This window comes from Sturnus vulgaris, chromosome 3 (genome assembly GCF_052056855.1).
Source record: "Sturnus vulgaris isolate bStuVul1 chromosome 3, bStuVul1.hap1, whole genome shotgun sequence".
NCBI classification, from domain to species: domain Eukaryota; kingdom Metazoa; phylum Chordata; class Aves; order Passeriformes; family Sturnidae; genus Sturnus; species Sturnus vulgaris.
Window position 1 is genome coordinate 54,352,781 of NC_142245.1, and position 26,752 is coordinate 54,379,532.

Genomic DNA, 26,752 nt, shown 5'->3' on the forward strand with positions numbered 1-26,752 from the left:
CCGGGGCCGGGGCCGGGGCCGTGCGGGGCGGGGGCCGCAGGGAGCCCCGAGCCGTGCCCGGGGGTCGGGGCCGCGCCGCCCCCGCGCGCCCGCACCTGTTGCCCGCCCGTCCCTCACGGCTCGGGGGCTGCCGGAGGCTCCGGGCCGCGGTGCCCCCTGCGCCCCGGGGATGTCGAAGCGAAGCCGGCGGGGGTGCCGGGCGGTTGGGCGAGGCCGGTGTCGAGCTCGGCAGGCGCCGGGGGGAGCGGCGGGCAATGGCCGGCGGCGGTGAGTCACCGCCGGGCCCCACCTGCCGTACTTAACCCGCCGCCGGGCGGCCGGCGCCGCACTCGCGGATTGCGCTGCCGCCGTGGCCGGGAGCGGCTCCTTCCTCCTCCACCTCCTCCGCACGGGGCGCTCGGCAGAGGCGAGGCAGGCGCTGCATGAACGTTTGTGTCGGGAGTAGCAGGAGCACCAGCAACCCTCAAAATGCCGAAGCCGGTGAGTGGGGCGCGGCGGGAAGGAGGCGCTCCGCGGGGCCGCACCGGGGCCCACCCGCCCACCCGTCCGGCTGGCGCTGGGCGTTTTGGGGACTGCCCGAGCCCGGGCGCCTGGCGGGGCGGTCACCCCCGGGTGTCGCGGCGCGGGCTTTTGCCGGGCTGGAAGGGCTGAGTGCTGGTCCTTCCATCCCGGAACGGGGCGTTTCGACTGGAGCGCTCTGGGAAGTTGTGCGCGGCACCGGGAGGGAGCGGCGGGCAGCCCGCTCGGGAGCCACATCAGCGGCTGCTGGGAGCGGGAGGGATCGCCAGGGCGGCTGCCTGCGGGCGCAGGGCCGCGGGCAGGACGGAGGCGCCTCGGGTAGGCTGGAGGATCTCCTCGCCGTCCCCCCGCCGGGAAAGGGGGCACGGAGCCCCGGATCTGTGAGCTCCAGAGATCGGGCGGTGGGTTGCTTCGTCTTGTGTAGCGCTTCTGTGCTACACATGCACAGAGCTCCTGAGCAACTCTGAAAAGAAGAGCTTTCATCACGCTCCCGCTTAACGAGAATGATACAACTGCGCTGGCTGCCATTTATTATGCTTGTGGCCTATGCATTTATCTACAGGAAACATGTATGCATCTGTAAACATAGGAAAAACCTTGTTCTCTCCTTATGTTGCTATCTAAAAAGGAGATGCTTGTGACTCGATTTTAATTAAGTTCTCCACACTGGTCTTCACCAGTCATTATCGAAGACCTGTTTCTTTTTTTTTTCTTCTTTTTTTTTTTTCCTTCTTTTTTTTTTTTTTTTTTTTTTAAACTGAGCCGTCTTCTTTCTCTTGACACCACCACCTCCTCACCGCCTTCCCCTGCGACCTTCTAGAGGGTTTTTTTTGTTTGTTTTATTTTAAAGTCTGTTGCTACTGTGCCGGTTAGAGACGGTAATTCCCTTGGGGAGCCAACTGCCTAATGCAGAGCTTTGAGCAGTCGTTGGGGCAGACGCACTTTTGAACTTTGAAAAGCGTAATCAGAACAGAGTGTTGTTACTATCTATTTTCAATAGAGGCAATAGTTCTTAAAATGCAATGCAGTGAAGGACTTATGAGAGTATTAGCTCACTTAAATGAAATGTGAAATAAGAGCAAACAAGCTTATCTTTGTGGTAATAAGTAATTGATGTTTTACCACCATAACGTTCAAGTTAGTTGAACTTTTTTTTTCAATTTACGTATCCAGGTTAACTTAAATTGCAGTTTCTGTAAACCTAAAAAAATAAATAAAAGCAAAAAATAAAAACCACCAAAACCAACCTAACAAAAGACAAAAACACACCAAAACCAAACTGTGCTCAGTCATAAGAAGTGATAAATCTTCAGTCTCCCTGGCTGTATTTCATCAGTAGGAGGTGATATATTGCTGCATATAATAATATTCGGCTGAGAGGACCCTTCTGTAACTGGGGAAGCAAATATCTAATTTACAAAATATGGATATAAAAGGTTGTGTGTGAATAATCACTTTCTGCCTTGTTAGCTGTTTGCTAATTACAGAGTCCTTTCTTGAAATATCCTGGTTAGAATAATCTGAAGTCCTGGTTTAGGCCTAAGTCACACTGGAAGCCATGGATAGGTGTACAAAAACTCTTTAATCTGTTAAAAAATGCAGCTGTGTTTATCCTTTTGCTTGGCAGGGCTGTGTTTGTATTCCCTCAGAGATGGTGATTTTTCTTTGTTTCTTGGCTGACTAGCCAGTGAATAACAAAGGTGGATAGTGTAAACCACCATCCACTGGGGAAGGACAGTAGTACTATAAAGGCTTCTGAGATGTGACCTACTGGCTTGTAAATATAAGCTTTTTTCTTATTTAATCTGTTGTTCAGCGGGGCTAACTGCCACCTTATTGTAAATAGAAAAGAGGAATTTTGCAGAGGCTATTTTAGTAAAACACACTGTTCAGTCTGTCTGCTTTAGACTGAGACTGGATTTGGATCCTTCCCAACTCAGCTCATTTAATCTTAATACAGCTAAATAGGATTCGTGTCAGTTTGCATGGAGAGAGGATGTAAAGCTGTCACTCCAGAGGCAGGACTGTGCTCAGGACGAATGTGACAACAGCCTTTGGCATGTGTGAGGAATGATAGGGCGACCTCTTGGGATGCACAGGGAAGCAGTGTGTTTCTGCTGGGTGTTGGCACGGATGCTAAATATTTATTATCTGTGCTTGTTTGCATGTGTCTTGTCTACATGGCATAAGTAAATACGGTGTTGCTTGGCAGACTTCATGCTGCTGTGTGTGAAGTCTCACACACTGGTCATCAGTTATTTACAAGTAAAGATTATGATGTCAGAAAGCAACATTTTGGCAACACCTTCCCCTCTGGCCCCTCCACCCACAACCCAATAAGATAAATCTTTATATGAAATTATTGTTTCAACGAAAGTTATAAAAGCATACACAACGCTTATTGACCATGTTTGTAATTTATTATTTCACACTAAACAACTAGCAAATCCATTAAAAATAGGACATTCGTGATTTTGTATTTTAATTGAGTACCAAAATGAAGTGCTAGAAAACCAACTTCCCGATTCTGTGGTAATGTTTGGTCACAATTGGTTGTATCTGATGCATGCTTACCATGCTCAAAATAAATTTTAGCAAAAGTCCAGAAAATAATACTGAAATAAGTGTATTTGTTAATACAGACACGTTTTAATATATAATTTAACACAGCCATTCTGTCATGTGTAACAGTTACAAAGTAACGAGATCTCTCCAAGGTAAGCTATAAATATATAACCTATACCCAGTTCATGAGGGTTTATGGCTGGGAGTTCATCAACAGTTCAGATGCACAATTTCTATCTAGTCTGTACAGAGGTTAATTGTGCTTTGCCGGTAGTGAATTATTTTGTAAGGAAATGTAAAAGGCGTCGTCTTGTCCAAATCTTGCTGTGTTATCTGGAAATGAGTGAAATGCTAAATAAACTTACTTGCTCAGCCTTGCTTTGTTTCATTACTGGAGTGTCTGTGTGCTCTCTGCATTTTTCCTAGATTCATGGTACTAGTTTATTTCTGATGGTGTTTTAGGTGGATTATATCCTCTTGCAGAACAAACCAATCTAATAAATTGTGGCTAGAACAGCATGGCTGCGGGCTAATGAACAGTGCTTACCGAAGGAGAAGGAAACGTGATCTCGGGTCTATAGAGCTGTTAATTTGATCTGATCTACCAGCATTCTTGGTTACTTTATTGAAGGTGCATTTTTTTTTTTGTTTGGTTGGTTTGGGTTGGGTTTTTTCTGTTTCCTCTTGGCGGGGGAAACAAAATGTAAAGCTTAACAAGAAATTAAGTTAGTTTTGCAGCATAGCATTTGATTGATGTAGTGTCACACAAGAACTTCAAATACTCGTGGGAAATATATAAAACTGTGTAAAGAGAGGACAGCAGTAAATGCAGTCTAGCAGTTTTTGGTCCTAAAGAGAAAATACAAGTGAATAATATCCAGAGGCACCTTTTTTAATACCTTTATTAAGGGCCTGTGGTCAGAAAGCTAAGCATAGTAATGAAATCTGTTCATGTCGTGCTGTTGAGAGGGAAGTATTATTGATGTAGAGGGCCAACATATAAAGGGGATTGAAGAACTGGGATAATAAGCTCCTTTTGCATATTGTTAAACTTGGAGGGGTGGGGAAAGAAGATCCTTCACTAAATGGGCTAGAAAGAGATGGATTAATCAGTGGTAGTACAAGTGTTCTGTTGTGCATGTCATCTGCAATGTGTAGGGCTTTTCTAACAGAAAGCATTAATAGAAGGTTCTAGTGAGAACTTTCATTTAATGTAGGTGCCCAGGACAGACAAATTCAAAGCAAAACCTAGAGAGTGGGTTTGGGATGACCAGAGACAAAATTCCACCTTAAGATAAGAGGATGCTTGGCTATTTCAGCCTGGTAGAATTCAAGGAGTTATCTCTTCCTTCACCTGTGTAAAATGTAAGGAATTTAAATGCCAAAGAGGAGAAAGAATTGCTTTAAGCAGAATTTGTGGTTTAAGAGACTTTAAAGTTTTAGAACAGTTAAGTATGTATGGGATGGGGAGGGAGGGAGGCAGGGGGTTTGGAGCAAGAGGGTTGTGAGTGGGTAGGATTTTTTTTTTCCCCCCTTCCTTGTTGATCATATTAGAAGACTGTTCCAAGACCTAACATCCTTAAGAAATATTTTGATGGTACACAATTTAATGATGCTGCCTGGAGGAGTGGGGAACTGGAACTGATGTCTGAAAAGGGTTTTCCAGCTCTGTGTTGTTAATAATGGGCTGGTGTGTGCTAGGCATTAAGTGGTTAGACAAGTCCTCCATACCTGTTTGATGTTGAATATACATGCATGCTGTCTTCAAGTTGTTTTTGCAGAATACAAGTCTTCTGCCAAACCTTTATCTGTCTGGGAACGCACTATGGCATTAAAATTTAACAAGTTTTCAATAAGCCAGCCAAAAAAGTATGCAATTGTAGTGACAGGAATTTATTTCTAAGTATACACAATTAATATTAGTAATTATTCTGAGATCTTCTCAATTTATTCTTGAATATATGTCCACTAACTACACATAATGGTTTTATCTCCAAGCTCTTTACAGCAGATTCCTGTAACTGGACTGAAATAAAGATACTTTTTCATATCTTTAAGTGTTGGCTATAGATTTATTCAAGAATAAAGTATTACCCTTGTAAGCACCAATTGCAGTCCATCAGGGGATACAGTGGCGTATTTGATACCAGGTGATGTATACTCACTCTGGGGCAAAATGGAAACCCAAGGAAACTTACGTTTACCAAATGTAAGAACTCCCTTACATTTGCCAAGAATGTCACTCATTGCTGCAAAAGAAAAGTGAAGGATTCTATGAGTAGTAAATTTAAGGAGATGAGTAAAGTTACAAGAAAATGAATTCACAGTTTTGCCAAAACCCTTATTTACTGCATGAGCCGAGTACGCATTTCCGAGGGCAGTTTGTTGTGGGATGTTAGCTGCTACAGAGAAACCAAGGGTGTTAACTGTTATGTTAGTCACTAATTAAAGAATTTCTTAGCCTTCTTAAAGGTCAAAAGGAGGGAGATAAGCCTTCCTGTTCTGTTCTCTTCCTCCACCCACATGAACATCTTCCTTTGCCCATGAAAAAAAGCTGTGATATGTCAGGACTTTTTGAGAATAAGACTTCTTGATGACCACTGAAGATTCCCACATCAGTGTCGTTCTTGTTTGGCACACTGTGCCCAAAGAGCTTTACATACGCTGTAAATCCCATAATCACTCGATTGACCTTGATGGAAGGCAGTGCTGTCCAAGATCACTGAACCATGCTGCACACTGTTAAGTAATGTACTTTAGCTGTGTTGTGCTCTTGCCTGGTTTTTGCAACAAATAGCATTTACCCTGTGAGCTGAGAAGTATGAAGAACTGCAACATATTCACCTAGAAGGGAAAATTGTTGCTATACGAGGCTGGAGACAAGGCATAGCTCAGTGTAGCAACTAACCATGCTGCCTCCGTATTGCTTATCTGTTCAGATCCAGATTTTGTTTCTCTTCCTACCTCCTACTTCATAGTGGGGAAATTCACTTGCCTTCTCTTCATCTACTCTCATCTTTGAGAGAGCATGAGTAGCAGCCATGTCCTCAGCTGAGGCTAATGGACACCTCATAGTAATAGCTGTCCATTAAAGAAAAATCCCGACTTTTAAGAATTAACATGCTGGACTCTGCCTTCTAATTGAGTAAGAGAAACTGTTACTGATGGGCATGGACTTGTATTTGGCTACCTGCTGTGTAGGATCAGTGTAAGAGATACTGACTGCCCTACACAAAGCTTGTAGCCTTTTGCTTCCTTTGAGAGGGGTGTGTGTGTGATTGCCGTTTGGTTTTTGTGCATTAGTTCTCCCTCTCACTTCCATAGTCAAGTGCTGTAGCTATTGTGTAAAACTCTGAGGTGTCACTATCACCATCTCTTCCTCTCTTGTTTTTGTGTGAAGAAGTCCACGCTTGCTGTAGTTGTTCCAACCTCAGTGTGAAATGAGTGTGAGAGAGAGTTCTCTGGGGATGAGTGGACGGATGTCCTATTGCTGAATCCTGAACAGGCTTACAAAATGACTCTAGGGCGGCTCAGTTCTTCCAAGAGACCACCACTGTGTAGATGCAGAGAGCAGGTCTGTGAGCTGTCTGCTACCTGAAGAAGCAGAGATGAAAAAAATCTTACCTCTGAACCCGGGCACCTGAATTTAGCCTGTGTAGCCCATAGGTTACTTCAAGCCTGTACTGTAGGTTCTGGACTTCAGAATCATTTGTGGGAGCTGAAGTTGTTCTTCAACACCTAGCTGAATATACTTGGCTGACTTAACTTTTTGTCTGTAGTGATAACTTGTACAGTTCCTTCTGCACAAACTGTGGTGTGTGGTGGGATGATTTGCATAATTGATACTTGGTAATCTCAGTGTGGGGGCGAATAGTTTTTCCTCCATAACAACTGTCACAGCTGTGCAGATAAACTCTTGAAAAGTACTTTTTCTGCCCTTACTGTGCTCAGGGTACACTTTGGGAACCACTGGAGCCTATTTGTTTGCCATCACACATCTACAGTGAGGGGAGTGGGAAGAGTTTCATCTCAGAAGCCCTTAAGCTGTTTTAGGGGTTATGAAGGAGTACTCTGTCAATCCTTGCAATCACTTTTCCTTTATGATTTGTAGCTGCTCAAGAGCAATCTTTGTGCTTAGGTGACATTCCAGGACTTGCCATGACCTATCTTTATCTGGGAGCAAATAGTACGTGTTGCATGCTGTTTGAAGTACCTGCTTGGGAAGTGGAAGCATTGTAGTGTATTGCACATAGATCAGATTATCGAGCTGTCAGACGTGATTACATCACATAACCCCACTAAGAAATTTCACAAATGCCATGAAGTGTGTTCCACTGAAGTCTATGAGTAAAATGAAAGAAGCTAATATGGAACAGGTAAAATAGAATGGTAGAATATCAAACAAAAATCTCTCTGACAAAAGGATTTGTATCTAGAATGCAGAAAGAACAAACAACATTACTGGGCCTTGTGTGACTTGTTGCACTGCTATTTCTCCCCAAGTAAATGGAGTTAATTTTCCTTCTGCACTTTGATGTCTATATGAACATGGCTGGCCTTGTAGGTCAGGCAGAAGCCCTTGTAGCCTAATAGTGCACCTCTGATGTTGGCCAAAAGCTGATGCCTGAGGAAGAGTATTTCAAAGATATGCATCATTGCTTTTCTCTGTGGTATTGGAGGTTGAAAGGTCCTATATAATGAGTTACTAAATGGATTTCTGTGAACTTGTCCAGTCTCACTTTGAAACCCTGTGAACTCCAGCATCCATAGTGTACTTTAACGAAGGCTGTCCTAGATAACCTTCACATTGTTTGGAAAATTATCTACAAAACTCCTTGCTATAGTGTTATATGGTATTTTTTTTCCTTGTTCAGTGTTGATGCCCTATAGTTATTTTGTTGTTAGAACCATGAGCACACGTTCCTTGTCTAGTCTGTTCATGCAGCTCAGGAGTTTATATGCTCTTATGTCCTAGCCTCAGTTAATTTTCTTCCAAACTGAGAAGTCCTAGCTAGCTTAGTTGATCCTTGCATGGTAATTAATTGAGCATCCTTGACCTTCTTTCAGTTCACATCTGATGCTTTGCATCCTGTAACATCTCCATCTGGGAACAGTACAGTTACTGAGAACATTTCTCCAGTAGTTGTTTCTTGGATGCCTTAAACTCCCAGGGTGACAGATAACACTTGTGTTCATTCAGCCCACCCTGTTGCATTGTAACGTGCTGCTCTTCCACTCCAGAAGAGCAACCACCACAGGGTCTATTGAAAGTGTTGAGAACTGTGTGCTGTCAGACTGTGTTGCTGCTGTCAGACTTCCAACTCTGGGAAGAATGGCTTCTGAATGGCTCTGGGTTTTCCATGCACATTGCTCTCTAGAACATAGATCTCTGCATAAGCATTGGATGAAAAGGCACCAATGTTGATGCTTGGATTCAGGGGAAGCTCTGAGGCTATTGTAGCTTTTTTTTTAGATTATTCACACCTTCAGATCCTGCCCTGGTTGTTGTGAGTTGGTACTGTGGAGTTCACCTTTTCCAGAAATTGTTGTGTGTTTGTTGCTTCCAAGTGAAAAAGCCAAGCAGAGGTATAAAATCATGTTTGTGTTTCAGATCAAGACTATTAGATACTAATTTTTTTTTCTCGTCCCTCAAGGGGATTGCAGAAGGATGATATTGCTTTATGTACTATAAACATTGGAGATGTTAAATTGTTTAGAAGACTCTGAAATGATGATAAAACTCCAGTTCTTGGCCCCATGCTAGTTTCTGATGGAAGACAGCAGAAGATCTGATCTGTTCTGGATTCTGAGCAACTTCTTGAGATAAGGCTTGAGGACTGTTTGTGGGGCTTGCTGTAAACTTCATGTGTAAAGCCTTAGTCTCACAACTTCATTATGTTTAATTAGATGCAACAGCTGTCATGATAAAACAGTCTGTGTATGCAGGAGTTTGATCCAGTGGCCTCTACTTTCCTCTGTATTTATTCTTTATATACAAAGAGGCTATTGTTGCTGCACTCTGTGTTCCTAAATCCATCCTAGCATCCATTGAGGGCAAGTGACACATCCAGGCAGTGGTGCTATGTTGAGCCTGTTGTCACTGGCTGTGTGTTCCTTCTTTAAAGAACAGACTGCTGCTTGTACACAGATATTCTGAAAATGCTAATGGAGTATCATACAGCCTCAGAGAGTCTTTAAAGCGAACATTAATGTATTTCAATGAAACACCGTCAACCCTCCTGCTTCTTCGTAATATCGTGTTCAAAGTAAATCATTCTTACAGCCCTCACACAGAGTGAGGGCAAGTGTTTTGCATGAAGAACACCTGGGCTCCCCAAGTGTACAGGGCTTTGTTCAAGGGCAGTATCCTGGAGCTTTTCAGACTTACTCTGCATTGCTTTATGTCTTGCCAGAACATAGAGCTGTGCCTAGGTAATTTCACATAAAAAAAAAAAAAAATAGAGTTTGATAGGCCTCTGTCTCTGTTTTTCCACTTGTTCCTAGCTTGGGACAGAATGAGGCAGTTTGCTTGTTAGGAAAGTGTTGGGGGGACTCTTCAGCAACTGGTGAAAGAAATTTAAAATCTCTCTCTTTTTTTCTGGGAAGAGTACTTGCTTGGTTTTACTGTTTCACTGAGCAGTTACTGTTAACTATACAAAGCTGACCAGAGGCGGAGAATGCTGGAAGTCTGTCTGGGGCCTAGGCATTTGGAGCCAGGGCTGTCAGAGATGTACTGTCACTTGCCCTTGCCACACCTGCATGAAATCTTCATGATCTTTTGGCATGCAAAGTGTTATTGCTTGACCTAAGATAAAGGACTGAATTGCAGCCATGGCTGCTTCTTGATTTTTCACGCAGATGCCTACTCTGCAGTTATTACATGCTGACAGAAGAGATAGCAGGCCTTCATTAAGGGAACTGAGATAGTCATGTAAGCATCTTCTGCACATCTAAACATAAAAAAGTTTGAATTTGCATTCTAGGATTATGTTCATGTTTAATTATAAGGACGTTTTCATGCTATATTACAGAGAAGAATTAAGTGGCATAGCTGCAATACTGAACACATTGAATTTGCTTTCTTGTGACCTGTTTGTGTGTGTAGGCAGGGAGGGGGAAATCCATTCTGAAAATTCCACCCACTTTGTTAAAACTGGAATTTCTGGATTACTCTCCACATCTGGGTATTAAGGGTTTTCCTACTCACATGAACTTCCTTCCACTTCATCCCGAAGTCTAGCTTTCAGATTTCACTCCAAAATTTTTCTTGGCTTTCCCTCAAAGTACTTTATTTCTCTTCCAAAAAGCTGCCACAAAAGAAGTCATAAGTGTTTTTCACCATAAATGAGAGCAACAAATACCCGGGCTCCTGTTGCCTTGACTAAACTTAAGTATAACATGATATTAATGAACTATTGTTCATTAAATACTGAGGACTAGTACCCTCAAAAAATATGGTTCTGCCAGCTGTTGTATTAAAGCTGACTAGTAGTTAAGGCTAACAATTGTACTGGACAATTTTAAAGTAACTGCTAGATTGCAGTTTACTATATACAAATCAATTTAACCTCAGTGGTATTTCTCCCTCTCCTGGGAAGTTAAGCAAGGTTTTAGGGAACAAAGACCAGTCTACTCAGCTCTAATTTTACCTGTTGCAAATGCAGCAATACCTAACTGCTTCATAGACTCTGAGGAATTCCATTGGAACGTGACTTAATGTTCCCATTTATTTGCAATGAGGAAGCAATGTTTAACACAATGAGATCTGAAATGGAACACGTCTTTCAGTTCACAGAGTTTTTTGATTTAGCATGGTATGCTGAGAAGCTGGGTCGGTCAAATGGGTGCAACCAACTTGCCTTGTCAGCTAAGGGGATGACAGTGAGGCTGTCCTCTATTCACATTTTGTGAGCTGCTGAGGCTCTTTTCCTTGTCAGCAAACTGCTCCCCAGTGTGCAAGAGAAGGCTCGTGGCTGCTGTGCTGGGCTGCCACTGCCCTCTCTGAAGTGCTCCATATTGGGCAGGCAGTGCATGAAAAGTTCTGCCATGGGAGCAGGGGAGGAGCGTGTGAAAGGCTTTCTTCATTGCTGGGCTGTGCAGTTCTTTCCCATTCTCATAGGAATCAGATCTTCCTTCCCCCAGAAGAGAAATGGTGGGTCTGTCATTTGCCTTCTCATTTCAGGTTCTTGGACATGCTTTAAATCATAAAAATGTAGCAGTGGGAAGGACTTGGGCCTACGTTTTCTGAAGGCTGCATGGAAGTGGCTGTGTAATATTATAGTATCTTACCATTCCAGCAATTATTGTTTCTTGTTGTGTTACCCAGCCTGCAATAAGAGGGCTTTTTGCTGGCTTTCACCTCATGGGTTTTGAAGTTTATATAGTCTTCTATATGAAACGTGTCATGTTTTAGATAACTCCTATTTGGAAAGGGATCAGTGACATGTTTAAAAATAAAATCTACTTTGAAACAAACAGAAAAACCCCACAAACAAATAAGAAGTCCCAAACACATACAGATTAAAAAAAACCCAAGTGGCAACCAATCTAGAAACACTTGACCTGTAGATCAGTGTAGACTTTCCTTGATTAACTTGCCCCCTCCCAACAGAAGCATTCAAATTTGGGTGACAGCATTCCATCTAGCAAGTCATCAGGCAGGCAGAACAGAATAGTCACCTTCTGTAATGCTTCCGGTGACAAATGCACTCAAGAATGTAATTTTCCCTTCTATGTAATAACATCACACCAGGAAATGTGGTGTTTTTCTGGGGATTATAATAAACCACATCCTTGTCTACAGTCCTGCTGTAGCCCATTGTTTGCAAGCCTGTAATTTGTTCATCTCTACCTCTTGTCCATTCTCACCTCTCCAAGTGTAACACTTCTAGCTATTTTTCAGATCTACCAACATCTTTGAATTCCAGCCTTGTCCTCCCAAAAGACTTGTTCTTGACTAGGTGCAGTTCATTATCTTGTTAGTGCACTACATCTTCCAGGGATTGTGAGAAAACTTTGTTTTCTTATTCCCTCAATCCCACCACCTCACATCCCCTTTTCAAGACCTTGGCTTGACAGGAAAAGGTCAGATTATGTGTCCCTGCAGTAGTTCCATCAAGATGAAGGTGCTGAGCCCAGCTGGGAGGGAAGCTGTGTTTTGGCAATCCTGCAGCAGCGAGTGGAATTAATCATTTGCTTAATAGTCATGACATTTGTCTCCTGCTCTGAAAGAAGCTATGAAAAATGTAGGTGCACAACTCATCATTTGGTTGTAATTTCACATGGCTCAGATTTGTTGTATGCCTAGTCTACGTTATATGGCACCACATCAAATATGTTATTACATGTTATTTGATCCATCAGGCAGGTTATTCTGTCAGAGAAGAAACAGAATTGTCTCCAAATGTTATGTTCAAATGATATGCTGGTGTTCAAAATTCTTAAGAAGTATATCATAAATTGAACTAGCATTTCTGCAGTTGCTTCTGTGTTATTTGTGCTGCTTACCTTCTCAGAGTCGTCTTCTCTGCCCAGTCCATTACCTGTTGACTTAAGTAAATTGTGGAGGACAGAGGAATACAAATACTGAAGTCTTAGCAGATTAGCTCTGAGCTGTGAAGTCGCTAGGATTTCTTTCCCTCGTGGAAGTTGAAAATTTTCCCGTAGCCGTTTCCAGGAGCTAGGACAGCAGTTACTCCATCAGTTAGGACAATATCTTTCTTTGTTGTTGGACCTGGAACCAGTGAACACTACTGAATGGAATGTGGAAGAATAGAGAGCAGTTTCAGTGCCCTTCTGATGCTGCTACATGAAGTTGTTTTTCCTATTACTAGATACTTAATCACTACAGGCGTCTATGAACAGCTCTGGTTGCTAAGGTCAAAATGAGATTACTTTGTCCTTGCAGATGCATTACAGCCCAGGCCAAGAAGCTTGCCTATTATTTATTCCATTGGTAGTTGCTGCTTGCCTGGTGAAAGAGTAGACCTGGAGAAGTGAGGATTAATGCTACTACTTTCTTAATACTATTATTACCACTGCTTCCTGCTTGTTAAGACCTCTGTATTCCTTCAGCACAAGCAAGTCCATATCCGTACAGTCCTGTGTGTGTGCAATAAGGCATAACAGCTCTGCAAGCTGTTTTTCATAGAATGTGCTGTGCAGTACAGCACTTCAAAATGTGGCTCATTTGCTTAAATGTACCATGACTCCTGGGATTTCCAGACACCCAGTGACTGAAGAAACAAGGCATGTCTATATAGGTTTGTCCGCTGCTAATTGCCACCACTTGGAAAGATACTGCACTTGGAAACCTACTGTTTAGGAGACTCTGGTCTTTCTTCCTCCTTGGAAAGAGGACGAAAACATTCCTGGGCATTGTCTAAGGCATTTAGACCTGCCTAATGATAAGTAACACAGTTAAGTACCGGTTTGTCCTGTGTTAATGGGTAAAAGTTGGTATTTAGTGCCCTTTATCTTTTGTATTCACTGAAATTAAATTGTATGGTCTTATTTAAATGACTTGCACAACTTCATGGTTTCACTGAACTATTTTATTATGCAAGTGAGCTATTAGATTACGTGCATCAGAGTGCAAAATATCCACAATAGCACAGTGTGTCTGAGAGCTGTGGGTTTGTTCTTTCCCTGTTCTCCCTGCCCTTTTCCCTTTAGTGTGGGATGTTTTTCAATGGAGCCGCAGTATCAGCAGAGAAATGGTTAACTTCAAAGATACCGTGTTGTCTGCAATCAGAGACTGGTTCTGTACCACGGTGCTCAAGAATCCGATGTTAGAAAAAAAATACAGCTGTGTGTTCATAGTGCCCAACACACCTGAAAATGGCACATTTGTGAGAGGATGGGGTTGAAGAGGCAATGTCTTCTTGGGTTCCTATCTAGGTTTTCATTCTTCCACAGAGATGGTGCCACACAGCTGGTTGGCAGTGTGTTGCCTCCTTAAAAGAATGTTTTCTGAATGTTTTTCAAATGGCACTTTAATTTTTCAAGTTACTCTACTGACGTGCATGGGCTATGAAATGCTGCACCTGCCCCACAGATTGATCTACTGACTTAGCATTAGAAAAGATGCTGTTCTGGTGAGAACAAAAGAACAAATACATGACTTAAGGGCATTGCTAAAGCACAGAAGATTCCATTCTAACTACCATTGCTTTCCATAGTGTTAAAATTATTTAAACTCTACTCTGAAGCTCTTTCTAGCTCTGGCCTTCATCTTCTATTCTCTTGCTTGAGTTGGCAAGGTAGCTAACAAGTTACAGTCCAGTATGAAGTCATGGAACTGGTGTTCAGTCTTTCAGTGTACTAAGTTCTTCAGCTTCATGGAGAGTTTCCTTTTAATGCAAATGACATTGCCTTTTCAACAGCATGCTTTTTCCCTTCTGGATCAAAATTTTTAGCAATTTTATGCATCTTAAGACAGGGGAAGAGGAAAAACGTGTGTTCTGTAATGTTTTTGTATGCACAAGCAAATCTTAACGGCCCTATTTGTCATTTTAAGTGTGTTACCCTCAGATATAAAAGTAGAATTATTGAATAATTAAGGTTGGAAGGGACCTTAAATATAATCTATTTCCAACCCCCAGAATAATAAGGTGTTATGATATTGGCCTATCAAGAAAGAAGTCACATCTTACTGTCCAGGATTTTTAGCATGCTTTGTGCACAAATGCACATATTTCTTATGCAACCCTTATTTCATGTATAACAGTCATATGCTGTTTTCTTCCCTCCACACTCTTGTGCTCTTAAAAATGAAGAGCTGTTTTCATTTTGGTTATGGTTTTAACATTGTCCTGGATTACTGCCAGGATTTGGTAGGATCATACAAAGGACATGTCTTGCCTAGACAGGGTGAGCAGGACTTGTGAAAATTGTTCTAACTGTGTCTTCCTCTTTTTGTTGCTCATGGAAATTAGTTTGAGTTGTTCACTGTTTTTCTCCCCAACAATACCTGAATTGGTTAGCATCTTGGGTGTTGATTTAATCAACTTGGCGCCATGGGGAGTTCCATCTGAGCTGAGCTCAGAGCTGAATCTGAGCTGAGCCGAGTCTGAGCTGAGTGCCAAACTTATCCACTCTCAGTGTAACAGGCAACAAGGTTTCTTCAGGCTGTCTAAACCAAGTTTGCATGTGGGTTAACCTCTGTTTGCTGCTTTACTGCGAGTTCCTCTGTGGCTAAAAGCTTGTATGGAGTGGTTGTAGGACATCTGTTTGGAAACACTGTTAAAACCATTATGTTCTGGAAGTCAAGGCTAAGGTTTGGAGATGAGAAGCAGGACGCTGAATAGGGCAGGAAGGAGACTCAAAGGATGTTCCCAGGCAGTCATCAACTCATTGAAGGGACAGAAGGCCCTGTCTCTTCTTGCTCTGCCTGTCATGTGGCTGGCAGTTTGTCTGAGGTCACACCAGGGAAATTCCTCTTTGTCCTGATGGTTATCCAGCTCTTAAAGAACACAGAAATTAACCTTTACTGCAGGCCCCAAGTGCCCTTGAAAGCTTTTTGGATAACCAAGTAGTCATGTGCCTTCATGCTTCTGGCTTTAAATGATTGAAGTGGAAAAGTAGATTACTACAATTTTTGGTCTTAATACTAAAATAATTCTTAAAATATGTAGCAGCTAAATGGCTTTAGCACTAAATAGCTCACTATGTACCTGATCCTACAGTCTTTGAGGGTTGTAGTAAAACAGGACTAGGGAGTTTAACTTTTTCTACTAGCAGATAATCACTAAGGAGAGATAGAGGAAAATACATACTGATATGAGCTGGAATTTAGTATTCAGCAGCATTCTGCAGGTTTTCTGGTAAGGATTAAGAAGCACCTCCTTTTAAGTACATTAGTTTGTAAAGTGATACTTATTTTACACTTCTGTGGTGTTTCAGCCAGAAGCACAAATAACTTGCCCAGCACAAAACTGAAGACCATGAGCATATGTTTTCTTGAAGTGGGTAGAAAAGGATTAGAATATGATTAGGGATTTATTGTTGAGAGGGATTAAACAACAGGTGTTTTTTAAGGTCACATCTTTGAATTGCAGACTTGCTATTCCAGAGAATTTGATATCTGAAACTTCCCCTCCTTTCCTTCACTGGAGACATTTCTTGGGAAAACTTTGGTTCTTAAGGCACAGGAAGAAAACCTTAAGCATAATTCCATACTCCGTTATGATTTCAAATACTACAGTTAGGTTTTCCAAGAACTCCTTTTACCTTCTTGCTTATTCTTCCATTTTGCATTTAGGGAATTTAAAAAAAAATCCTAATTTAAAGGACAATGCTTTAAAAACACAACTTGAAAGTGGCATCACTAAATCATGTTCTCTGGTTCAGTTCTGGGGTCCTGTGGCTTGGAAACTGCCTTCAGTCATCTTTCTTTGGGAGGGTTCTCTGTCATGTGGGAGCATAGCAACTCTAAAAAGATACTTGATCCCTTCCTAGAATCATTTAGTTTGAAAAATATCTCTGAGCTCAAGTTCAGCCATTAACCTAACATTGCCAGGTCCACCATTAAACTGAAAAAGGTTGGTTAAACATTCAGTGTCTCACTGAAAAAGGAGTGCAAAGCTTTGTAATATTTTTTACTAAAACTAGCTGAAGCAACTTATTTTTTTCACTGTTCTGTGTTAATTGTAATATTGTTACACCTGACATTTATCCTAGAGTTTAAACATATGTAATTTAGTTGCTGGGAACTGCTTAAGGCCAAAGCTTTGTAGTGAGTGATTCTGTTCCTCTCCTGCCTCTTTCACCTCTCATTTCTTCAGATGTGTGCCAGGCTCTCCTGGTCTCTTAACCTTTGGCTTTCTGGGTGTGACATTTACTAATTTTTGGGAAATCGTCATGAAATCTCATCTGCCTGTACTTTACATGTTGTCTGACTTTGTGTTTACATTTACATAACATTACTTTTTTGTCTCTTTTCTTTAAAAAAATACTGAGCTAAAAGGCGAGTTGTTAGCATAACCATACTACACAATCATACATGTTTGGATTTATTAGATTTATTTTGGGAGTGTTGGGTTTTTTGAGAAGTAGTATAATATTGCAAGCTGTAGTCAGAACAGTTGGAGATAATCCTTTCCCGATTTGCCATTTTACTGGTCCTTATGCCATTCCCTGCAAGATTAGTTGCTGCTTTTGCATCCTAATTAACTGCTAATAGACTTTTTCTAGTCATTAAACACCCTTGCCTTCTGCATTCAGTAGTAACCTCTGTCTCGAAGTCTAGTGCAGTAAATCTGGTTATATTCTTTCTTCACTGACTGCAAGACCTTATTGAACTCCTGCCCTGTGGTATCATTCAGTGCCTGTTACTGCTGTTTTTATATGCTGAGTAGAGGATTTTTATGAGGGACAGAATGAACGTTTATCAGGTTAATGCTGATTGCTTTATAAGAATAATCTGCATCCTTTTGCCTTTAAAACCTCAGATTAATTCCAGCTCTAATATAAATGGAAGTTAAATTATAAGTCTTAAATTTAATTTAGTCATTAGGGCCTTTCGTAATCCAAGGGATGGCCTGCAGGCAGCTACACTGTGCACTCACAGTAGCTCTTAGTCCAAGAGGGTTTAGGCCTGGAAAGGGTCAGGTCTAAAATACCCTCCTGTTGAACCAGAAGATCTGTCCAATCCTGTGTTGAGTAGGAAAACGTGTGGAGCAATTTGGTTAAAACAGCAGAATGAGTGCCCCAATTAAATTTGCTGGTGTGATAACACGATTCTATTTGAGGCTTAAGTGCATTTATTATAGAGGTTACGGGAGTGCATCAAAGCGTGGAGACTCTTGTACACAAAGTAATGTGTTAACACCTAGAAATAACTTTCAATGCATCTTAAACAATACTTTTTGTTTTTTTTTCTTTTCTTAGATCAACGTTCGGGTTGTTACTATGGATGCAGAGCTGGAGTTTGCCATCCAGCCAAACACTACAGGCAAACAGCTGTTTGACCAGGTCAGTGAAGGGTTGGTGTGGGCTCTTGTTTAATCTTGGAGTATGCTTTGGACTATAGTGTGAAATTTCTTAAGACTGGATTCCAAACCTATTTTTCTTCTCTCTGCGTCCTAATCAAATGGCCCCACAGTAAAAGAAAAAAGCAAAAACCCTTGCAGGTATGTTATGTTCCAGTGAAACCTGTCTTCCTAGCATGTTGGATGATGAATTGTCACAGGGGATCTAAAGTATACTTAGCATAGGTAGCATGTAAAAATGTACCTCTTGCTTTGAAATACTGTTTAGCTCTTATATAATTCTTAATTCCTAAAGCTGAAATGCTCTTGTGCATAAAACTCTTCAGAATCAGGTCTTCAGGTGGCTGATGAAGTTGGCTTGGCTGCATTCATTCAAATGCTGAGTTCAAGGAACCACTTTGCCATAGGTGTTTGTCAAAATACTGGAAAACCAGAAGAGTTTGTGATCTCTGTCAGCATTTACGGGCAACATGCCTTGTAAGAAACCCCTGTGCAGCAGGACAGAGCAGAGATTAGTGCAGCCTGCCTTCAGGGATTCCCAGGGAAGTAGAGGGCTTGAGTGGCCAAGACTGTCCTCCCTAACTGTTATTCTTCCTGTTACTGCTATAACAATACACAGGTCTGCTTGAAGATGGACCTGCAAAGATAAAGACAACTAAAACAAACTGTGTGCTATTTGTGAAACTTTGTTATTATCGACTTAAGTAGCTTGCTGTTATAAAACTGAAGCAAGGTCTAGATTTTAGCAGAAAAAATGTTACTTACCGCTCTGGAACTCAAAAAAGAAAAATAAAAACAAAACAAACAAAAAACCAAACCAAACAAAAAAACCCTTGCTTTTAGCCATTTCTGCTGTAGACCTGAAAAATAAAAATTGGTCTATGCAGACTTCAGTCACTCATTTTAAGGTGTTCACAAACTGTTATTTGCACTTCTCCCCTTGCACACACTAACCTTGATAGCTAAGGGTGGTTGAGCTTTAACTCAAGTAGGCAGCACTGGCTAAACAACATCCATTCCTTCTGAGACATTGTTGGTACAATTTTTTGTTTCAGTGAGTTAACTAGAACTTGCTAGGCCTTATGGCAATTGTGCATTGAGAAGTACTTAAAAAGAAAACCCAACCCCCCCCCCAACACAAACAACCCATAAACCACTTAAAAAATTAAACAAAATTCCAAACCCCCAACAACCAAGGGAAAAAAAAGCTTTTAGTGAGTTTTTGAAAGAATGAAAGAAGGAACTCAAATATTAATCACTGCAGAATTTCACAGTACAAAACCGAGTACTCCAGCTTGTGGTTAGCATTAAATCTAACTTTAATTCCTTTTGATTACTACTGATATGGGATAAACATCAAGTATTCATTGAACAGAGGCCAAGGGTTCAATCCCCATACGGGTCATTCATTTTAGAGTTGAGCTCAATGATCCTTCTGGGTCCCTTCCAACTCAGAACATTCTATGGTTCTGTGACTGGAAATTTGCTGAAGTGCATTTGAAACTTGCATTTTTCTGGAACCAGTACCAGCTGTTTGATCTTCCAGAGGAGAGTCACCAAGTTGATTAGGGAGATGGATCACCTCTCCTATGAGGAAAGGCTGAGAATTGGGATTATTCAGCCTGGAGAAGAGAAGGCTTTGGGGTGACCTAATTGCAGCCTTCCAGTACCTGAAAGGAACCATCAAAAAAGTTAGAGAGAGACTATTTACAAGGGCATGTAGTGACAGGGCAGGGGAGAATGGTTTCAAGCTGAAAGAAGCAGGTTTAGATTAGATATAAGGAAGAAATTCTCCACCGTGAGGGTGGTGAGGCACTGGAACAGGTTGCCCAGAGCAGCTGTGGATGCCCCAACCCTGGAAGTGTTCAAGGCCTGCTTGGATGGAACTCTGAGCAATCTGGTCTAGTGGAAGGTGCCCCTGTGCATGGCAGGGGGGTGGAACTAGATGATCTTTAAGGTCCCTTCCAGCCCAGGCCATTTTATGATTCGATGATCCCATTCATGCTGATCACCATGGCATCAGAGTAACTTCTTTCCCCTTTCATGTTAATCCAAAAGAGAGAAATTGGATTTTATCTCCTGCAGTACAAAAATCCAAATTACTGAAAGCCAGGTTTTTAAAAGCAATGCTTTAGTTTAGACTGTAAGTGTGTTGTTATGACAAGCATTCAACAAGTACTTCCTTCCTACGTATATATTAATTAATGTTTACATCTGTTCAGAGTCAGGGTCATCTCTCTGGCAGAAGAGAAACTACTTTCTCTGCTTTCAGCTGAGAAGTTCAAAATCCCAAGAACATGGAAAAGGCAAGATATTTCAGATTCAAGATACTTCTATTTTAGCTTGCTGTCTGGGTACTTTGAGATTTCTGAAGAATGCTTAGTGCATAATTGGGATAGACCTATTCCTCATGGAGATTTGCTCCTTAGATCCAGTGGCATGGGTTTAAAACCTGTGATTTTAAATTCTTATCCATATTTCATACCTTGTTGGGGGGGTACTTCTGCATATCAAGGAAAAGACTGAGGTAGAATTGTGCAGCACAAAACCAGAAAAGGTGAAGACCATAAATTCTCTCTTCAGTTCTGATGAGCAAGCCTTTCACTAGGCCCTTATCTTGGGTGGAGTTTACACTCAGATAAAGCCTGTGGAGGCAACAGGTTTTCACAGGTATGGGGAGTGGCCCAACTGGAACTGCAGAACCACTGTGGGAGTTTTGAAGAAGCAAGCTATTTTTAAAAACTACAAGGTGATTTATTGGACTGGTTGTCAGCTAGCTAGCAGAGCTACTCTGGCAGTGCCCTTACAGTCATGCTAGCAAAGTCTAAAATATATCCTGCATGTAAGGTGTACTATAACTCCTTTTACAGGAGAGGGAAAATAGTGGAAACCTGTAAATATTAAGTTCTGCTCCACTCAAGCCAGTCCTGTGCAGAGTTTATGCTGCAGTGAAGTCTGAGCTGTCCCAAGAACCAACTCAGTGGGCTCTGAAGCTGGCTGGAGTATCTCCTAGGTAGTCATGTGCCCTCCTGACCATTAATAAAAGAAATTCAAATGGAGGAGAATGTAACTGGCATTTTCTGGAAGTGAATGCATAGCTGGATGGAATGGGCAGACTCGAGATTTGCGGTTTCATGCATTTGAGGAAGCAGAGGAGGTGTCTCTCATCTTGTATATAATGCCTCATTTCTTATTTCTTCCTTGTTTTGCCATGGAGGAAGTTTACACAGCATTTCCCAGTACAGCTAAAGCATTCTTTGTTCTTTGTATTGAAATTCAAACAGTCAAATTATGAAGATAACTTAATATTTTCTCCTTCCTTGCTTTTAGATCTTGGGAAGAACTTGAGGGGATCATAATTTCTGCAAGATTTCTAGCTCTATTTATAGGAAGTGTACTTTTTCTCTTGTAAGAGACATTCGGAGAAAATGACCTGGTCACTGCTTGATTTATGCAACTTTTTATTTTAACAAAGTTGCAACACTCTTTTGTGCAACAGGAAGTACCACACTCAACATACCCCTGGTTTTCTGCTAGATTTCATAAAAATACATACAGCTGTCGAGAAACTTGTCTCTTCCATGATGAAACAAGGCACTTTGAGGGAGGGAGGAAAAGGAATTTTAGTCAAGTAAAAGCTGAATTATTTTCAGACCCCATCTCTCCTTTTAGAAGGACATGGGGTTTGGGTTTTTTTGTTTGTTTGGATTGGTGGGTTTTATTGTCTTTTTGATAAACTCTAGTTAGTTTTAGCTAACATGACATCGTTTCTCTCAAGTCTGCTCTCCAGCCAGAGTGTCTGCAGCAAAACCGTAAATGTGGAGATGAAATAAATCCTTGTTTGAGGTCTTAGATTTGTTGAAGTACATATAATTCCACATTCTCAAGTCTGTCCCACTTCCCTAACTCACAAAGGCGTTTTAAAAACTTCCTGCCTTCCACTCACTTGAGCTCCCTGCAGCAATGCCTACATCACTTTTTGAGGAGCTACTCTGCAAATAACATCATGGAAGTGATCCAGCTATTGCATAGTAGATCTTTGCAGATTTTGGCTGTGTCTAGAGCACAGCTTTAGAGGTAGATGAGCTGCCAGCCAAGCACGTGGCTATGAGAACAAGCTGTCAAGAGTAGGTGAAGGTCAGGGACTGGTTTACTTTATCCTCCACTGAGGAAAAGTAACATGTCCAAACAGGACTGCTTTACTAGTAAGTGTGCCATCCAGTCAATGAATGGTGTTTCTGTGTCTTTTCAGCTGGTTAGCATTTACAATATATGAAATGAAACTTCTCCTAATGTGGGGACATGGATGTATTTTTGTCCTTCATAAGCTCAGCCTTTTGGGGAGTTTAAAAAAACAGTAACCTTGACTGAGAATACTTTCATCTTGTTTTAACTCTCAGAGCCTCACAGCAGCAGTATGAAGCACCTCTCAATTGCTACCTTTAGAAGGAATAGTCTGCTGACTGGCAGACAAGGTCACTTGAGCCCTTAGTACTGCTAACTAGCTGTAGTTACTACTAATACCATTAGAGACCATCCCACCAAAAACTTTGGTGACATAACTTATCTGCTTCACTAAGTACAGTTTTAAGATAGGTCAGCAGATAAAAGCAAGCAGAAGTCCCACCTGCTGCCAGTGTATCAGTCTTGCACTTGGTGGCCTGTCACTTGCTGTTTGTCTCACCTGCCTTCCCCAGGATCATCATCTTCTAGAAACTGGGTGGGACAAGTATCTTAGCCTGTGCTGTCATCATCATCTACAATGGCAGCTGTATATCTTTGTCTACAAGGTGAAATTAAGAGATGCCAAATGAGTAGGCTTAGGCTGTTGCCTGCACCCATCACAGGTGATGTGGGACTCGAAAGGACACCTGGACCTCAAGTGAAGTTTTAGCTGCAATAGCTTTTTCTTTTTTACCTTTCTGTTGCAGGTGGTTAAAACCATAGGTTTGCGAGAAGTGTGGTACTTTGGTCTTCAGTATGTGGACAACAAAGGATTCCAGACTTGGCTGAAGCTTGATAAAAAGGTAACAGACTTTGGGCTAATTGCTGGCCAAAGGTTAAAGCTCGTATGATTCCTGATGTGTTATTGGCTGAGACTCCATATACCTTGTGCCTGCTGTTGATTGTGCCGTAATTTTCATAATTCCATGATTGTTTTTAGAGATAACATTGTGATCTCCATGAGTGAGGTGTGGCACGGTAGAAGTCTGCCCTTTCACTCTCTAAGTTGCAGGAAGCATTTGCCAGATGTGCAGCAGCGCCCTGATACTGTACTTTGTTGGGAGGAAGCAGCTGTGCTTTCTGTGGCTGGAGGAGCACCTTGGCTGATGATGGGCTTAGGCCCTGCCTGTGCAGGATCAGTTGTGTGCTATTTGGAAAAGAGGCACTTCCAGGCTGGGCAGTTAAGTGCTGACGCCTCTGATGTGCTCCTGTTCGAGTATTCCCAGCACTTATGAGGGCATGAACTGCTTTTCTTGATGGGGCAGTCGGTGACACACCTGTTTACCGTCAGGGGGCTGTTGTCTGTCAAACACACACAGTGCTGGGTAGGTTTGCAGTCTGATACAGCACAGTAAATCATTCTCCAGTGACCAGTGTTTGCTGTAGAAACAGGAGTTAATTGGCTTAGTTGGAAAACAATGCATGTCGTCCATGTTGTCTCCTACCAGTAAACAGCCAGAATTAAGGAATTCCAATAGTCACCAGTCACTCGCTTCTTACAGCAAATGCCCCAAATTCTTTTTTCTGCGTAAAAGCGATCTATTCTATTCTTTGCAAAAAATCATCTGCTCAGTTGTGGTATCACCTCTGTCCTCAGGTTTCTGCTCAAGAAATCAGAAAGGAGAATCCCCTCCAGTTCAGATTCCGTGCCAAGTTCTTCCCAGAGGATGTGGCTGAAGAGCTGATTCAGGACATCACGCAGAAGCTGTTCTTCCTGCAGGTGAAGGAAGGGATCCTCAGTGATGAGATCTACTGTCCTCCTGAAACAGCAGTACTTCTTGGCTCCTATGCTGTGCAGGCCAAATTTGGAGATTACAACAAAGAGGTGCACAAGCCTGGATACCTCAATTCAGAGCGTCTGATCCCCCAAAGGTGAAGGAATTGGCTGATGCAGTCTCTTTTTTTATTTTTTTTTAATTTGAATTGTAGTTGCATGCAAAGAGTTTCATTTGAAAGTATGTTTGGGTTTTTTTAGCTGAATTGTATATAATTGGGTTTTTCCCTTATTTTATTTCTACCTGTCATATTTGGGTAAGTTTTTGCTTCTCCTTGGGTTGGTAAGAGAAGAAATATAGTTTTGTATTCAGCTTTTATTTCTTAAACACTGCTGCCATGCTGGTAATGTGGCAGTACGAATGTCTCCTCTTTCAGAAGAAAAGAGAGGCATTAAGTCAAGAATACGTCATTCCTGAAGAAGGTTGGGTTGTGTTGGGTTGCCCTTTAATCCTAATGTACAGTCCTAAAACACTTGTATGTGGAAAGCATGTCTTGTGGCTGGCTACACAGTCAATCCCCACACAGGATCAGTGGATGCTATCAGATCAATGGCTTCTGTTTACCCTTCCTGATGACACTGCAGCAATGTCTGATTCCAGGGATTGCACCAACTTTTGCTTTGCTTTAATCCCCTGGTGTCTACAGTATGAGTGTGATTTGTTTGCGGAGTTTTGCTTATACCTCTCATGTGTCTGGTCAGTGACCAGAAAGGCTTTGCAGAAGGTTATTGCTCATTCTGAATTTCTCTGCTTCACAGAGAACATCTTTGGGCTGAGTAGGGTTTTCCTTTTGGCTACAGTAAGGCTTCCACCAAGATGAGAGTAAGACTAGAGCAAAGATCACCATCAGTGGATACTGCAAAACATCTAATCTTGTTGATATCTATTTCCTTGTGTAGGGTGATGGACCAGCATAAACTCTCCAGAGAGCAGTGGGAAGAACGGATCCAGGTGTGGCATGCTGAGCACAGTGGCATGCTCAAGTGAGTGTTGGTCCTTGGGCTGGTCACCTTGCTGCTTGTTTGACTACCTTAAGTTTGCATTTCTATAACATAGTTTTGTTAGTCTGTGGTTTAGACTCTGACTTGCCTGTGTGAGCCTAATCTTGGTATGTATTTTCTAGTTCAGTGTTGAATCACATGGTAAAGCACAGTAGTATATTTTGTACTGGTGCTGAGAACAGTGACTTCCTGAAGATCTTGAACCTGTGCACATTGTATTAGTGATAGCTTTGAGTGACAAAAAGAGTAAAGGTGTATGTCAAACCTTACAGTTATTAAAATATTTGCACTGGCAGATGAGGAAAGCTCAGATCCTATACCTTTCCTACTCACTGTACCCTTGAGACAAGGATGAATGCTGAGAGGTGAATGTTGCTGATTTTCTATCTGGAAATACTAGGGGTTGGTATATGGGAATATTCTGTGTGTACTCATAGATAGGATATCATAACTTCTAAAGTGATTAGTAAATGGTGAATGTTCAGTTATAACTTCTGTACTTGAAGTGAGGTTTAGGATTTTTTTTTTCTTCAGAGGTGTCTGTGCTTTCTGAGATAGAGCAGATGTTGGTTTCTCATTTATCTGACTTTTTCATGTCTCAATCAGAGAGAATGCCATGCTGGAATACCTGAAGATTGCCCAAGACCTGGAGATGTATGGAATCAACTACTTTGAAATCAAGAATAAGAAAGGAACTGACCTTTGGTTGGGGGTCGATGCCTTGGGGCTCAACATCTATGAGAAGGACGATAAGTAAGGCTTTTGTTTTTACCTCTGATCTTCCAAAAAGGGCTGGTATGGGGCATTTCTCATTTACAGGAATGCTTATATTCCAGTTTTGGATCAGTAGGTGAAGCTAGGAAATGGGCTTTCACATCCCCTGTGCTTTCATGTCTTTCCTGACCTGCTATACCTGCTATATAAAGAGAGATGTCAGTTGTACAAAGTCTTCTTCATAATCGTGCACAGTGGTGGAGCTGAATCGTGGACTGAGGAGTTTATCAGGTTTTAACTTGAGTCAGGCCACCAGGTTTGCCATCAGTGGCCACAGCAGGAGAACCTGGCTAGGCTAAGGTATCTGCAGTGTTCAGACACCTAAGGACACTCCTGTCCTGAAGTTAACGATGGATGTGTGTGCAGCTGCCCAGTTCTGAAAAAGGCAGATTATGGGGTGGACACAAAAACAAAGGTGGGTGACACCCAGAGCCCGGGGAGAGGCTAACCTAAATAGTTACTGTGAGCAAGGAATGAAATGAGGGCTTGCTGAGGTATGTGTAGTTTTAATCAGCCTTCTGGTAAAGGCAGAGCCATTATTAATTGGATAGTAGGTGGGAAATGATAGACTACATCTATAAATAAACATAATAAGAAGGTGAGAACAGCTGTGTCTAAGCCTGCTAGTCTCTTCTAATACTCTGCAACTGAAGGATTGAAGGGAGTTAAAATAGATATTTTTTAGATGGAGCATTGCTGTCTAGACTGCTTTCTTTTCCTCTCCCAAATGTTTCAAATCTTGTTTCAAGTCACTGGTCTGTAACAGACTATCATTGAAATAAAGAGGGGATTTCACCTGTTCTACATCTTTGCCACCAAAAAGCTTTGAATGCAACCCAAATATTAATTGGAACTCTCTGGATCTTCTGTTGATAAGGCAAAGAGAAAGGCAGTCTTTTCTGCA

At 41.8% G+C, this 26,752-nt stretch overlaps 1 protein-coding gene across 1 annotated transcript in view; it reads left to right on the forward strand.

The window, feature by feature from the left end:
• Positions 1-326: 326 nt before the first annotated feature.
• EZR (ezrin) overlaps positions 327-26,752 on the forward strand; it is a 37,582-nt gene continuing 11,156 nt past the window's right edge. The window contains exons 1-6 of the mRNA XM_014888632.2: positions 327-480; positions 17,974-18,057; positions 23,006-23,101; positions 23,896-24,170; positions 24,973-25,056; positions 25,681-25,827. Of these exons, the coding sequence (XP_014744118.1) occupies positions 469-480; positions 17,974-18,057; positions 23,006-23,101; positions 23,896-24,170; positions 24,973-25,056; positions 25,681-25,827 (698 nt within the window). The 5' untranslated portion in view covers positions 327-468. The remainder of the gene's footprint in view (positions 481-17,973; positions 18,058-23,005; positions 23,102-23,895; positions 24,171-24,972; positions 25,057-25,680; positions 25,828-26,752) is intronic.